The sequence below is a fragment of the Passer domesticus genome, chromosome Z (genome assembly GCF_036417665.1).
Source record: "Passer domesticus isolate bPasDom1 chromosome Z, bPasDom1.hap1, whole genome shotgun sequence".
In the NCBI taxonomy this organism is placed as follows: Eukaryota; Metazoa; Chordata; class Aves; order Passeriformes; family Passeridae; genus Passer; species Passer domesticus.
In genome coordinates this window covers 43,434,643-43,448,396 of record NC_087512.1, presented here as the reverse complement: position 1 = coordinate 43,448,396, position 13,754 = coordinate 43,434,643, and the positions used below count along the sequence as shown (strand labels likewise).

The window sequence follows — 13,754 nt, the reverse complement described above, 5'->3', positions numbered from 1 at the left end:
GTCGTTTGCAAAGGAAGAAACAGCGTTAAAGTGTTAGGGCTTGAGTTGCCTCCTGGAGGACATCAGCTGTGCGTGTTTGTACCCAGGCTTTGTTTCGTGATGTTAAAAAGGATGTCCTGATGATAGGCGGTGTTTTTGTGTCCCTTCCTTTGGCAAAGGGTGGTAACTTTTAAAGAATGTATGCAAGATTTGCAGTCCAAATATAGAAGTGCTTAGCTAATGAAGCAGGTAGCACGCTGTAGTGCGCTGAATCCAGGATAATTGTAGGCACTGAAAAAGCACAGAGACCTCAGTGGGAGTATACTGTGTGTTCTTTAGATGTCGTGTCATACGTGTTGTGTACGTATTCTTAAAATGTGTGGTAAACAGAAAAGTACTCTGCAGTAAGTAACATTTGTTATTTGCAGTTCGATATGCTGTAGGACTCTACTGGTTTTAAAAGCTTGCATCCAATTTACTTTAGTTTCTGGATGTATGGTATGTTCTGCATTGTTGGCAGGTCAGATACCACCAAAAATGCTGATGTGTGGGATCAATTCCCCTGACTTGAAGAGGGAGTGTGCTCATTTGTGTGTACTTTTAGTCTTTTAAAAATAATAGACAAGAGCCTTTCAGAAATGGAATAATTAAACTCCTCATTAGTACCAGGTGTCTAATAACTCCACATCTACTTCAAACTAGCTGTGCTTCCAGAGCAAACTGATTTTTGTCCCCCAGGCACTTTAACTTGTATCAACTCTCATTTGCTTTGTGTATTCCCACACTTTGTGTCCACACAAGAGAATAAAGGACACAAGGACAAAACTAGTTGAGCCGACTCAGTTGTTCTATACCTGATCAAAGTGCCTGTAAAACTGACAGAAGCTGGCTGGCTGTAAGAACAGAATTGTCTTTCCTTGTAAATACTGGCTGTCCCTGCTGGTGGACTGTAGGTTGCAAAAGTGGAGAGTTGAAGTGGCTTTGTATGGATGTCACAGACTTTCAGGCTCTCAGGATACTTCTGCTTGTTTTGAAGGCTGCCTGTCTTCACAGGTCCTGACTGGTGCAACCTGTATGACTTAATGGCCTTTACTCTTGCTATGCAAATTTTTTGTATGAACAACAGACTAAATCCATTCAGACTTGATAGTTTAAACAAGTAATAGCTGAAAAACATTTCATTTCCATATAATTAAAATTTTCACTGATTTAGAAATATATCAGCTGATGATCAGCTTTGGGTTTTTTTCTAGGTGTGCTGGTAGGGACAAAATGGTTGTGTTGTGTCACACTGCTTTAAATAGAATTCTCTCTAGACTCATTTTTATACTTTTGTTTTCAGGCTCCAGCTTACCATCTCATTTTAGAAGGAATTCTAATACTATGGATAATCAGACTTCTTTTCTCCAAGACATATAAGCTTCAAGAGCGATCTGATCTAACACTTAAGGTATGGTGAAAAAATATTTTTCTTTAGAGAAACAGTTTTTAGCAATTCATGTGTTGAATTGGGTGTTGAACCACTGCTGTGTTATAAATGGTTTTGCTTTTTTTTCTTTAACTTCCAAGGCTGAGCTTACCTTGCACTGAGGAACTGCTTGTTGCTTAAATGTGTCAGTTTGTACTTTTAAAGTAGCACTGTGTTTGAGAGTCTGAGAAATAGGAAAACTGATATGACAATGACTGTTAAGCTATGAAAAACTGTCATTAGCTCTACTCAGTGGAGGGCTTTATTTTAAAAATGAAAGAGCTATGTTAAAAACGCCCACCAAGCAAAATGAACTGTAAGACTGTAGATGGTAGGAAAATGCTCAAGCTGTATATGTGGTGTCTGTGAGTAATAAGTCTGAGAGTTTACAATGAGTTCCACAAAAATTGTAGTTTAGCAGCAGTTTTTTTCTTTTACAATGTTATCCCAAGAAAATAAAAAAGCCATACTTGTGAAGACTGGAATTTCTTCCTGACTTCTGGCTGTCAACTGTCACAAATGAATAAAGTTTGTTTTGAAGATGTCCCTGGACTAGCCTCAGAGTAGTGCTATCTCTTATACATAGGATAAAATACTGAAATTTCTTCATGGTACTAAAGAAACTTTGTGAAAGATATTTATGGGTATTTTTAATGGGTATATGTAATTCTCATCTATGTCATGTGTTTGCATGCCTTTTGATTTTATTCTCACTAATGATGCATATTAAAGATGCATGCTTAATGTAATTCATCAATGAACAGGATACAAGGACTGTAGACACAAGTCTATAATTGTGAGCAAAACTGTAGGCAGTGTCCTCATTTGGGGAGCACTTATTAAATGAGCTTAAGAGTGTTCTAGAGAGCACTTCAGCAAGTATTTACTGAGACAGCCAGCATGGCTTCACCAAGGGCAAGTCCTGTCTGACCAACCTAGTAGCCTTCTGGGATGGAGTGACTCCATTGGTGGGCAGGGGAAGGGCTACAGCTGTCATTTACCTGGACTTGTGTAAAGCCTTTGACATGGTCCCCCTCAACATCCTTCTCTCTAAACTGGAGAGAAATGGATGTGGTGGTAGGTAGATAAGAAAGCGGTTGAGCCGCCTCACCCAAAGGGTAGCGGCCATTGTCTCTGAGTCACAGTGGACATCAGTGACAGGTGGTTTCCCTCAGGAATCTGTACTGGGATCACTGTTATTTAATATCTCAATTAATATCTTAATTAATTTAATACCTTAATTAATGGCTTAGATGATGGAACCAAGTGCATCTTCAGCAAATTTGCACATGACACCAAGCTGAATGCTATGGCTGACACATTTGACAGAACAAGACAGAAAAATGGATCCATGGGAGTCTCATGAGGTTTTACATGGCTAAGTGCAAAGTGCTGCACCTGGGTCAGAGTAACCTCTGGTACTGGCACAGGCTGGGGATGAGCAGATGGAGAGCAGCCCTGGGGAGTAGGATTTTGGATGCTGGTGGGTTAGAGTCTGGACATGACCCAGCCATGGGCACTCCCAGCCCAGAAAGCCAAACGTGTCCTGGGCTGAATCCAAAGCAGCGTGGGCAGCAGGGGAGGGAGGGGATTCTGCCCTTCTGCTGTGGTGAGAATCCCACCTGGAACCCTACATCCAGCTCTGGGGTTCCAGCACAGTAAGAATATGGAGCTGTTGGAGTGGGTCCAAAGAAGGCCACCAGGATGATCAGAGTGAGGTGCCTCTACTATGAGAAAATGCTGAGATAATTATTTGGAATTGATTAGCCTGCAGAAGAGAAGGTTTGGGGGTGACCTAAGTGCAGCCTTACAGCACCTGAAGGGAGCCTACAAGAAAGCTGGAGGGACACTATTTTCAAGAGCTTGTAGTGACGATACAAGGGGGAATGACTTCAAAGTGGCAGGTTTAGATTAGAAACTAGAAAGGAATTCTTTACTGTGGGCATGGGGAGGCAGTGGCACGTATCGCCCAATGAAGTTTTGGATGCCCTGTCCTTGGAAGGTGTTTAAAGCTGAATTGCATGGGGCTCTGAGCAACCTGGTCTGGTGGAAATTGTCCCTGCCAATGGCAGGGATGTTGGAATTAGATGGGCTTTAATGTCCCTTCCAACCCAAATGCTTCTACAACTGGAGGCAGGAAGTGAACTAAGCAGGAATCAAGAATGGCTGGTTCAGTTTTGTGCATGGAAGAGTTATAATTGATCATGGGATACTCAAAGTTTGCCATCTTTGATAATAATACAAGGAGGAGGAGGAATGAATGCAAAGGGACCTCCAGTGTGGTGAAACACTGAGTGCTCATATCATCTAGGAAGAACATGCTGCAGCCTTAAAGTAGGCCCAGATTTTCAATCTGAAAACTAGTACAGTTTGTCTAGTAGAGTTTTCGTGCATCAGATAGTTTTTATTTCTAGTATTTTGGATGATACTTTCTTTTGTTTTTAAGAGTCATTCTCTCTGCAGTAGGAGGCAGGAAAAGGCTTTTTGCAACTCTTTGATAACTGGTGACCCAAAAAGATGAAACCTGTCTTTTCCTTACAAAGTAAAAAATTGGCTCATATATCTCTATGTGCATCTTGGATTCTATCATGCAGTTGCAGTTCATCATCTTAATTTGTGACTGACCATTTTGCTGAAGCTGAAGAAAGTACGCAGAAAAATCTCTAATAGTGCTATGTGGGGAAGAAAATTGTTCTGTGTCTGTTTAACTGAGGGCGATAAGCAGCTGGGACATGTAGCCAGTCTGCTACATTGGAAGAAAGGGTTTAGAAGGATGTCAGGAGGAAAAATGTGGAAATGGCTTAGGCTTAAATAACCTTACTTTAGCAGGATGACATTTATCTATAGTATTAGTATTAAAATTCACTGTCAGGACAGCTGTTAACAGGCCTTCTGAAAAATAGGAGCATGCAAATATGTTATTGTTTGTGATAATACTTTTGTGGAGATTTATAAAAACATTTCTGAGGTTAAAGGGCAAAAAGGAATGTGAATACTAGCAAAAATGCAACCAGGCATCAAGAATTACCTTGTATGTAGACTAGATACATTGATTCACCTGCAGATTACAGATGCAAAAAGTTACAGAGTGCAGTGAGCCATATTGCGGCAAAGGGTTTGACTGTTAAAAGACGCCAGCAGCTTGTTACCTTTATCTTGATGGCAAAAAAAAAAAAAATAGCGTGGGTGAAACATTCTTTGTTCTGATCCTGTGTTCAAGTTAGCTAGCCCTGAAGATGGTGTGAGTTAGAGTAGCTGACTGTATCATTGACCTTTGAAGATGGAAGTAGTGGTTGCTTTAGAAAGAACTGTATTTGGAAGGGAAAGTCATGTCTACAGGTAGTTCACTGAAAGTAAGCATAAATACAGCAGTGTGGATAGTGTGAATACATCTTCTATAGTCAGAAGAGTTAAGCAAACTGATATGTCAGAGTCATGGAATTATTCCATTTCCGTTTCTACAGTGTAGATAATTCTTGTGAGGAGAGCTCATGTCTTTTGTGTAGGGGAATAGCTGTGAACACACAGAGACATGCCTTCTCCTTAAATTTCATGAAACATCTGCACCTAATTGGCATTAGTCTGTGTTGTGGATTAACCCCAGTGGGCTTGAAGACTGCTCAGCTACTCACAGAGCAAAGGAGTAAAAGCAAGAAAACTTGTGAGTGAACGTAGAATTATTTAATAAGCAAAAGAAAGTGTAAGAAGACAGAAAACAAGTAATGTCTCACTCTCCGCCTCCAGTGGATGGACCAATATCAGACAGTTCCCAAACAAAAGGTGACTAAATTCCTTAAAACCCCTCTTCTCCTTTTTGTTACTGTGTGACATCATACAGTATGAAATCTATTTTTCGTTAGTATAAGCCTGATTGTGTCCTTTCTCAGTCTCGGGCACTCTTTCTCAATCGCTCGTCTATTCACTGCGGGAAGGGAGCATGAACTGTGCAAAGGCTGTTCAGCAAGAGATACAACTTTAGTGTTTTACCAGCATTGTTTTGGTTACAACACTGTGTGAGCTGCAGTGAAGGAAATTCCCACCCTCACAGCCAGACCCAGTACAGTCTGTTTCATACAGTATAGGATCCCATACAGGCCGGCTTGTGTGCGTGTGTTCATCTACATGTAGAAACATGTTCAGCAAAGAGACTGGTTTGCTTTCTGTCTTGTTCTAATTTGAGTCATGCTGTGGTGTCCAGTCTTTACCACACCGGAAAGAAATACTAGCTTAGTCAGGTAGAACCACTGGAGGCAGGCCTGCTCAGGTGGTAGAGCACACACTACCTTTGTGCCAGCCACTCATGTAATGGTACTGGAAGTTTCTTTGTGAATTATTGTTGGGAATGCTGCCAGAGGAGAGCTGGCTCCATGTAAAAAATATTAATGAAGAATACAATTACTGCACAGCCACCTTAGTGATCTGTTAGGACAAGTCAGTCCTGGGGAACAAGAAGGAAATTTTATATATTGTGCAACCTAGTGCACTTAGGAGTCATGCTTCCAAAACCATGAAGAAATCCACCCTGAAGGTGGATTCTACGTTCAGTTAAATGTGTATGTAGCAAGAGTACTGCGAAATCCAGTGCAAAAATCACCTTTCAACTGGCTAACTCTTATGCTTTGGTAATAGTGTTTGTAAGTATTCCTACTGCTTCTTTTAGAAAATATTATCTCCCAAATCATTAACTAAAAAGGTGGAGTACTTCTCTGATACTGTAAGTTCCTGATAGTTCAGTGTTTAAGGAAACATAAATAAGTCTGTGGCCCTAGAGCGTGCTAGACATGGATTCTTTTGGGATTTCACACAAAGTAAAATGTGTAGAAAGTGACAACAAGGACTGGAGTGGGCTGTGGAAGTTTGCATGGCAGCATTTAGCTGTGTGTGAAAAGAAGGTGCCCTACAGGTCTGTTTGTCTTGTACTCTACAGTAAATGGTAATGATACTGAGCTTTTCTCTCAAAATCTCAGAAGTACTCACTAAGAGTCACATCTTCCCGTTTGCAAATGGGGGGAATAGTTTTTTCTTTGGTTTTAGAATTTCCACTAAATTGCAGCAGTAGCACGGGATGCATTTTACTCCAGTCAAGAGTCTGGAAAGTTCCTCTTGGAGGCACAAATGTTCAATGAAATGAGAAATACATTGACCTTGAGAGCTGTTTTGCAGGAACAGCATTCACAGACTAATCAGATGTTGTTCTGTAGGGAACAGCAGAGATAGTCTGCTCTTGTCAAGGTTTTCAGTAATTCTAAGCCGAGACTCCCTAGGTAGGTACAATTTCTCTTATGTGTGTGCATACATACATACTTTGAAAGAAAGAAATTTTTAACTGATATGCCCATTATTTGTGCCAATTTATCCCATTGTGATACATGAGTCCAGAAATACTGTGAAATTAAAGAGTTATTTGAGGACCAGTAAATAAAAAGTTTTATTAATCTTTTGATATTAATGTAGAATAAGCATGTATGACAACGTTTCAGAACACTAGTGCTAGCTAAGAACTGTTTTTGTGAACAGAATTGCTACCTTTTCTTAAGAACCTGAGTAAACAAGGCAACTTTTTTTATAATTTGGTTTGAATGTGTTTACATCCAAATATTTTCCTTATCCAAGATATATGGCAATTAAGAAGTAAAATATACAACAGAATACAACCACCCAAAATCATTGTATCTGTATGTGTAGGTATCTGAGTGTCTTTAGATAAACAGATTTTAGATGTCTTTATGTATAAATATGCACAAACGAATTCAAGATTCCACTATATGTAGGGTTAGGCTTCAGAGACCAGAGAATTCAGAGTCCAAGGGATATTGGGGCTGGAAAAGTTATGCCTAGTAGATTATAGCAAGGTACCAACATTGCTGCCTCCACAGCTTTCTAGTATGGGACAGCCATGGAGGTGGGGACTTTAGCCTCTGCACCAAGCTTATATTACCGTTAGGTTTCAAAGAGCTAGAAAGCCTAAAGCTAAATGTATAAAAAGGTATGTATATTATAATTTATAAAATACAGTTACAAGCATTTTACAGATTATATTTTCATGTTTATTATGTATTAGCCATAAAATAAAATATATACACTTTTTGATGTTATGTATATTTTATTTATTGCTTATATGAATTAAAAGTAATTATAAAAGGGCAAGAGGAAAAGTTGAGGGATGAGTTAATGTACACTGCAGTCCAAGAAAGTAGAAACTGAAAGTTTGGAGTTCATTCTCTTCATCAGGTGAATGTTTTCAGTGCAGCAAACTCAGGAGAAGTGTGCAATTCAAGTATGTATAGAGGACGTTACAGTGTGAATTAAAAAGATGGTTTATCTGTATGTTTGAAAATTAACTTTTTTTAATATTGGTGTGAAATTTTATCTGTTTAGAAGGTAAGAGATAAAAGTACTCTGATGTTGGGTTAATGCACGAAAGTCTGTTTCTGCCTTCTCTTGTTGTTGAGAGGAAGATGGTCATGTTTACCCTGAACAGTCAGAAGGGCAGGCCAGTGTACTGAGGTCTTTGGTGAATATTTGCAGTATCTAGTCTGCACTGGTGGGTGGCTGGTTTAGATTGAGATCGGTGCTTGTTTTAATCATCAATATCTCCAGTCCCCTCCTCTGCTAAGAGCTGGTGGAAACAGATGACATAGGATGTGAATATGCAAATGTTTGTCTATGTCCATGAAAAAGCAAAATGCTGTGTAGTGGATGAGGAGAATGAATGTGAGCTAGAATTAATGAAATGGTGGTGTTTGAAAGGACAACTACACTTCTACATATTCTAAGTTGTGTTAAGAGAAAAATTAGGATGTTGCCATGTCTCATCTGTGGCTGTTAAGTTTGTTTGCAGCAAAGATGGTAAAGGGAAGAGTAGAAACTTCTTAGAAATGAGTGTGAGTGGGGGATAAGAATACTAATTAGAAACTGCTTGTTATCTTTATGTTCATAAATCTTACCTGCAATTGGAATGTGCTAATTTACTGTAGTTAGTGTCCATCTATACATACTTCTCTTTTTTCTTTCTGCTAAACTCGTTGACAAAGGTATTTTAATTGAGCTTGTGTCCTCAGTAGCTAAGCTGTTTGATGATGTTTTGCACGCTTAGCTCAAAAATTTTACTTTAATGAAAAAGCTAAGTACATGCTTACACAGTTTCAATTCTGCTTTCTTTGAAGAAAATTAATTTTATGTTGCCTGCTCTACCTTAAAGCTGTTCAAATGTTCTGTGTTCAGGTCCCAAACAGAAGAAATAGCATGTAGTCCTGAAGGACCTGAAGTCTTTCCCTCTAAGGCATTTGATGTCAAATAAAGCTTTTATTTCTTCCATAACTGACAGGCTGCACCCACTTCTTACCTGATTTATTCTGCTGCCTAATAAAAACAAACCAAATAAACCTCCCCTGCTAAAACCCCAAACCAACATGAAACACAACACCAACCAACAGCCCTCTGCTCCAAAATTAATGCAAAAGTCATTATTCTAGATACACACTAAACATTCAGGATTTGGAGCCTTTCAACAACTACTGCAGGAGCAGAGTGAATGCTGTGTGAGCATACGTCCTCCTTTATGATTGTTAGAAGTCTTTTTTTCACTCTTTTGGAAAGGTATAAGATACTACTGGGCAACTGCAGCACAGGATGTGTTTTCCCAATAGCATCAGCCAGTCTAGGTTGGGATTGGGGCTCTTGTTGTGGGTTCTAGTTTAGACATATATACCATCCTGCTTTTGCTGACTTAGTTTTCATCTGGATCTGAATAAGGCTTTTGTCTATTCTTTTAACTGCTTCTGCCAGCACAAGGAACAGGAATGTTTGGATGGGAGAGGACTGCACAGTAGCCAGCTGCTGGCTTGTAGTGTGGTGGACCAGCACCCTTGGAGTAAAATTATGTTTTTGATTTTTTATTTTCCACACAGATAGTAATATGGTATAAAGATGCCCACTAGTGTTGTGAGGTTAGGATGGAGTTTTCTTCCTTGGGCTATGATTGTGGTTCCACTCTAAGATTAACCTGAATTTAGGTACTACTTTGAAAATTAATGTGACCTCAGTATTCCTCCATGGTTAGGTGTAGAATATGTGCTTTAGTAGTTGTTTTTACCTTTTCTTGAGCACTTGACAGTTTTTCTCTAGTGTATCCTCCTCACATATTTGTTACTGTGCTAAATATTTTTTATGCCAGATTCTTGAAACAGCACTGTTGAAGACTTGAGAATGTAAATTGAGGCAATTTATATTAATTTTTTATGTAATTCATATTCAGTTGCATAAACTGTAGAGGAGAATTTTCATATTTAACATGTTGAATGAAACAGTATTGATTACAATTTGGCAGGGATGTCATGTTAGTATCTCATCTCTTGACTGTAGTATAAGATCTTTAATACACAGACACATCTGGTGTGTGTTTCTTGATATCTTATTCCCTTTCCAATTTCATAATTTGAGCCTCTCATTTAAAGATCCTGAGGTAATGCCAATTTTAAGTGTTTCAGAAAGGTGACATGTACTAGTATACATGATTTCTAATACAATTGTTATCAACTACTTATTAATGCATAATGTATTTTCTAGGGGAATTCCCTTCTCAAACAGTATTTCTTTTCTCCTGATCAGGAAAAAGAAGAGTTGATTGAAGAATGGCAGCCAGAGCCTCTTGTACCTCCTGTGCCAAAAGATCATCCAGCTCTCAATTACAACATTGTTTCAGGGTAAATGTAACCAAAATAAATTCTGTTTACTTATTTCAACTCAAATACTTGATATCCATTTTCTGCAGCTTTTTGCTCATTAAGCATTTCCATATCCTTAAAACCTTTAATAAATTAATTGCACTTTGAGAGAGGAGGACTGAATTTGCCTCTGAAGAGGTCTTGGCTTTGTAACATTATCAAGACTATGTTACTAAGATCTTTCTTACTTTAAATGTTGTCTTCTGTTTTTGGGGTGGTTTTTTTAAATATCGGGGGTGGGAGAAGGAATGTTGTATCTTTGCCTTCATTGTGGTTCTCTATTGTTTGATATTAATTTTTTTAATATTTCCTGAAAATATAGACCTCCAAAAGTGGATACCACCTTCTTACATCATCACTAATCACTTTAAAAGAAATTCTGTGTGTAGCCACTTGGCACTTTTATCTGGTTTAACCCCAGCCAGCAGCCGAACCCCATGCAGCCACTCGCTCCCCCATCACTGGGACTGGGTGGAGAATTTGAAAGGTAATGGGTTGCGATGGAGAGTTTTATAGGGAAAGCAAAAGCCATGCAAACAAGAAGAGCTAAGCAAGGAATTCATTCAGTGCTTCCCATGGGTAGCCAGATGTTCAGCTATCTCCAGGACAGCAGGGCCCCATCACATATAACAGTTGCTTGGGAACACAAATGACATCACTCCAAATGTGCCCTCCTTCCTGCTTCTTTCCCCTGCTTTATATTCTGAGTGTGTCATGTGGATGGACCCTTTGGTCAGTTTGGTTCACCTGTCCTGGCTGTGTCTCCTCCCAGCCTCCCATGCACCTCTAACTTCCTTGCCAGCCTGGCAGTATAAAAAGTAGAAAAGGCCTTGGCTCTATGTAAGCCCTGCTCAGCAGTAACAAAATCATCTTTATATTACCAACCCTCTGTCCAGCACAGATCCAAAACACAGCCTCATACCAGCAGTGATTGTTAAGAAAATTGAATCTACCCCAAACCCAGCACACACTTCATGAAAAGTAATTTTTCTTGGGACAATCAGAATTGGAAATGCTGGATGGTAGAGCTGTTTTGTGAGGAATTTTATGGGTCAGTGTTTCTTTCTTGTGTTACAAGGCTTTTAAAATGTCTGATGACTTAAGCAAGAGTCACATTATTTCAGAAATTGCTTTGAAGCTTCTTTTTACAATCTTCAGATTTGTGTGTTACTTTACTTTGTAAGCATTTGTAATATCCTTCTATTGACACTAATGATTTGAAATAGTGTCATAGTGAGTTCCATTTTGATGGTTCCGCTGCCACAGAAAAGTCTGCCGTGTAGAAGTGATGCCTGTTTTAATTAATTGTGATGTGAACAATTTTTCTGTTATTCTTCAGAATTTTGAAACAAGCTGTACTGTAGAGTTAAAGGAAGTGTTGACTGTTTCAAAAAATAGAACAAATATATGTTTCAGAGTGATTCAGAAAATGTTTAAATTATTAGAACTTTCTAGTGCTTATAGCTAGGAAATGTTAGAATCTTAATGTGTTGTGTCTTAAACTCAGCAGTGGCTGTGGGGAAATCTTGACATTTGTCTTTTAATATTTAAGCTGCCAACTGACTACTACCCTGCAAGTTGCTCGACAGCTGTAGACTGTAACTTTGACTGTAAACTTAAAATATATTTCAAGAGTTAATACAGAAGAAAAATGTCTGCATCCTGATTTCGGCTCAAGAGCATTTTCCCTTTTTAACCAGTATTTTAGGGAGACCCTGTCTATTGAAGTAGTCTTCTTTCAATTATTTTCATGTCTTAATGTCTATCATGAGCGGTGATTTACAAAAATTGTAATCATAAACCAGTTTATATTTGAAGGAACCTTTAATGGTTATGTCATTTCTACTTATTGCCATTTGGACACCTTCCACTAGACCAGGTTGCTCCCAGCCCCAGCCTGCCTGGTCTTGAACCATTTTCAGGTTCAGTGTCCACAGCTTCTCTGCGCAGCCTGTTCTAGTGCCTCACAACTCTAATTTATCTTTATAATACTGTGTGTTTATGGTAATTTGTGGGGATTATAAAAGCTCGTAACCACTACAGAAAAATGAAATATTTCAGTAAAAATTTTTACTTGCTGTGTGTGTGAGATTTTCTCCTCCCTCAGCAGGCTCTGCATTTTGCACCATGCGTTCATATTCTCCTTTCTGCATAATCAAGTAATGTTGCCAAATAATGAGGAAAGCTAAAAACTCAGACATTTCCTAATCAAAAAACTGATCCATCTTGAACCAATGCTGAAGAAGGTACCCACAAGAGCTTTCAGTAGTTCAGAAATTAGTTACTCCTTGTGGTAGCCTTTCTGAGAATTAATCTATGCAAAATAGCTTAGTTGTAGGAGATCTCACTCAGAAAATGTAAATCTGTTTTGTAGAACAATGCATCTGAAAAATTTTCATGCAAATTCTTGTTCTGCTTTAAAGTAGAAGTCACATCATCAGTACCTTCTTAACTTTGTTTTTTTCTGTGGCTGGTTTTTTCAATATATGAAACACCTAAATGAGAGGCCCAGAAACAGTGTGCATGCTCCGAGTCCTTAAAACACAATTTCAGAATTTCTTTGCTTGCAAGTTCTCTGAATATAGCTTGAAATGCTGTTTTAATTTACTGTTTAAGCTGGATCATTGAGTATCTCATAACTGTTGTTCCTAATTATGATACCTAATGAGCTGTTACACTAGGAGAAGGGAGATACATTAAAAGATTAAAAAATCAAATGGTTCAGGGTTTTCCTTTAGTAAAGACTTACTCTTGTTGTAAGGCAGGGTTTATGATGTGGTCAGTATGCATATATTGGTTATAATTATTCACTGAAATATCCTTTTCCATTTATGTTTTTGTTATTGTTTCTTTAGAAGTTGGGGTAAAATTCTGATAGCAAAGGGTGGCCAAGCTATTGGTGAACATTGGTGTGTTTTCTAGGTTTGAGAGATGAAGCTGTGAGGCAAATTGTTGTAAATTTACCAGATTTGATAGTATGCTGGGAAGATACTGAAACTCGTTAGTGACAAATTGTATATATATTTACAGGTCTGCTCTGGTGAATATCTGTGAATCTAAGTAATTATTTCACTTATTAGGACATCGAGACTTTGGTACAGTTCATTGATGAGCTAGACAGAGGAACAGATCCAGGTATATTTTTAACAGCAGTTAGTTCCCCAAGACAGTTTGCTGCACATTTCTGTAATGTTACTACTGAGCAGAAGATGCAGTGCTGTAATGTAGGACAGCTTCTTTGTGCGGACAGGTTCAGCATTCAAAAGAGGAACATGCACTGTTTAGTAAACTTTTGCAATTGTTTAGTTGAAGCAACATGTGCTGAATTTTCTGAAGTGAACAGATATAACACGAGATCATGGAGTTTATAAAGGAAGTTCAGGCAGTTCAGAGTTTTTCTTAACTTGCAGTAAATAGCTTGGTCTTAAAAGTTTTTTGCTTTGCACACCAAATGTGCCTGTTGAAATATTGTCAGACACCAGATTTGGAACAGCTGTGCACAGGCATTTGACATTTGAGCAGCCCTGTTTCATTTTGATGAAGAAAGTTGCCCAGTGCTAGTTTTCCACTGGGAAAAGCTT

The 13,754-nt window shown here is 38.6% G+C and overlaps 1 protein-coding gene across 1 annotated transcript in view; it reads left to right on the top strand.

Moving 5' to 3' along the window:
• SPTLC1 (serine palmitoyltransferase long chain base subunit 1) overlaps positions 1-13,754 on the top strand; it is a 35,328-nt gene that overhangs the window by 416 nt on the left and 21,158 nt on the right. Inside the window, exons 2-3 of the mRNA XM_064403387.1 lie at positions 1,322-1,429; positions 10,058-10,152. Of these exons, the coding sequence (XP_064259457.1) occupies positions 1,322-1,429; positions 10,058-10,152 (203 nt within the window). The remainder of the gene's footprint in view (positions 1-1,321; positions 1,430-10,057; positions 10,153-13,754) is intronic.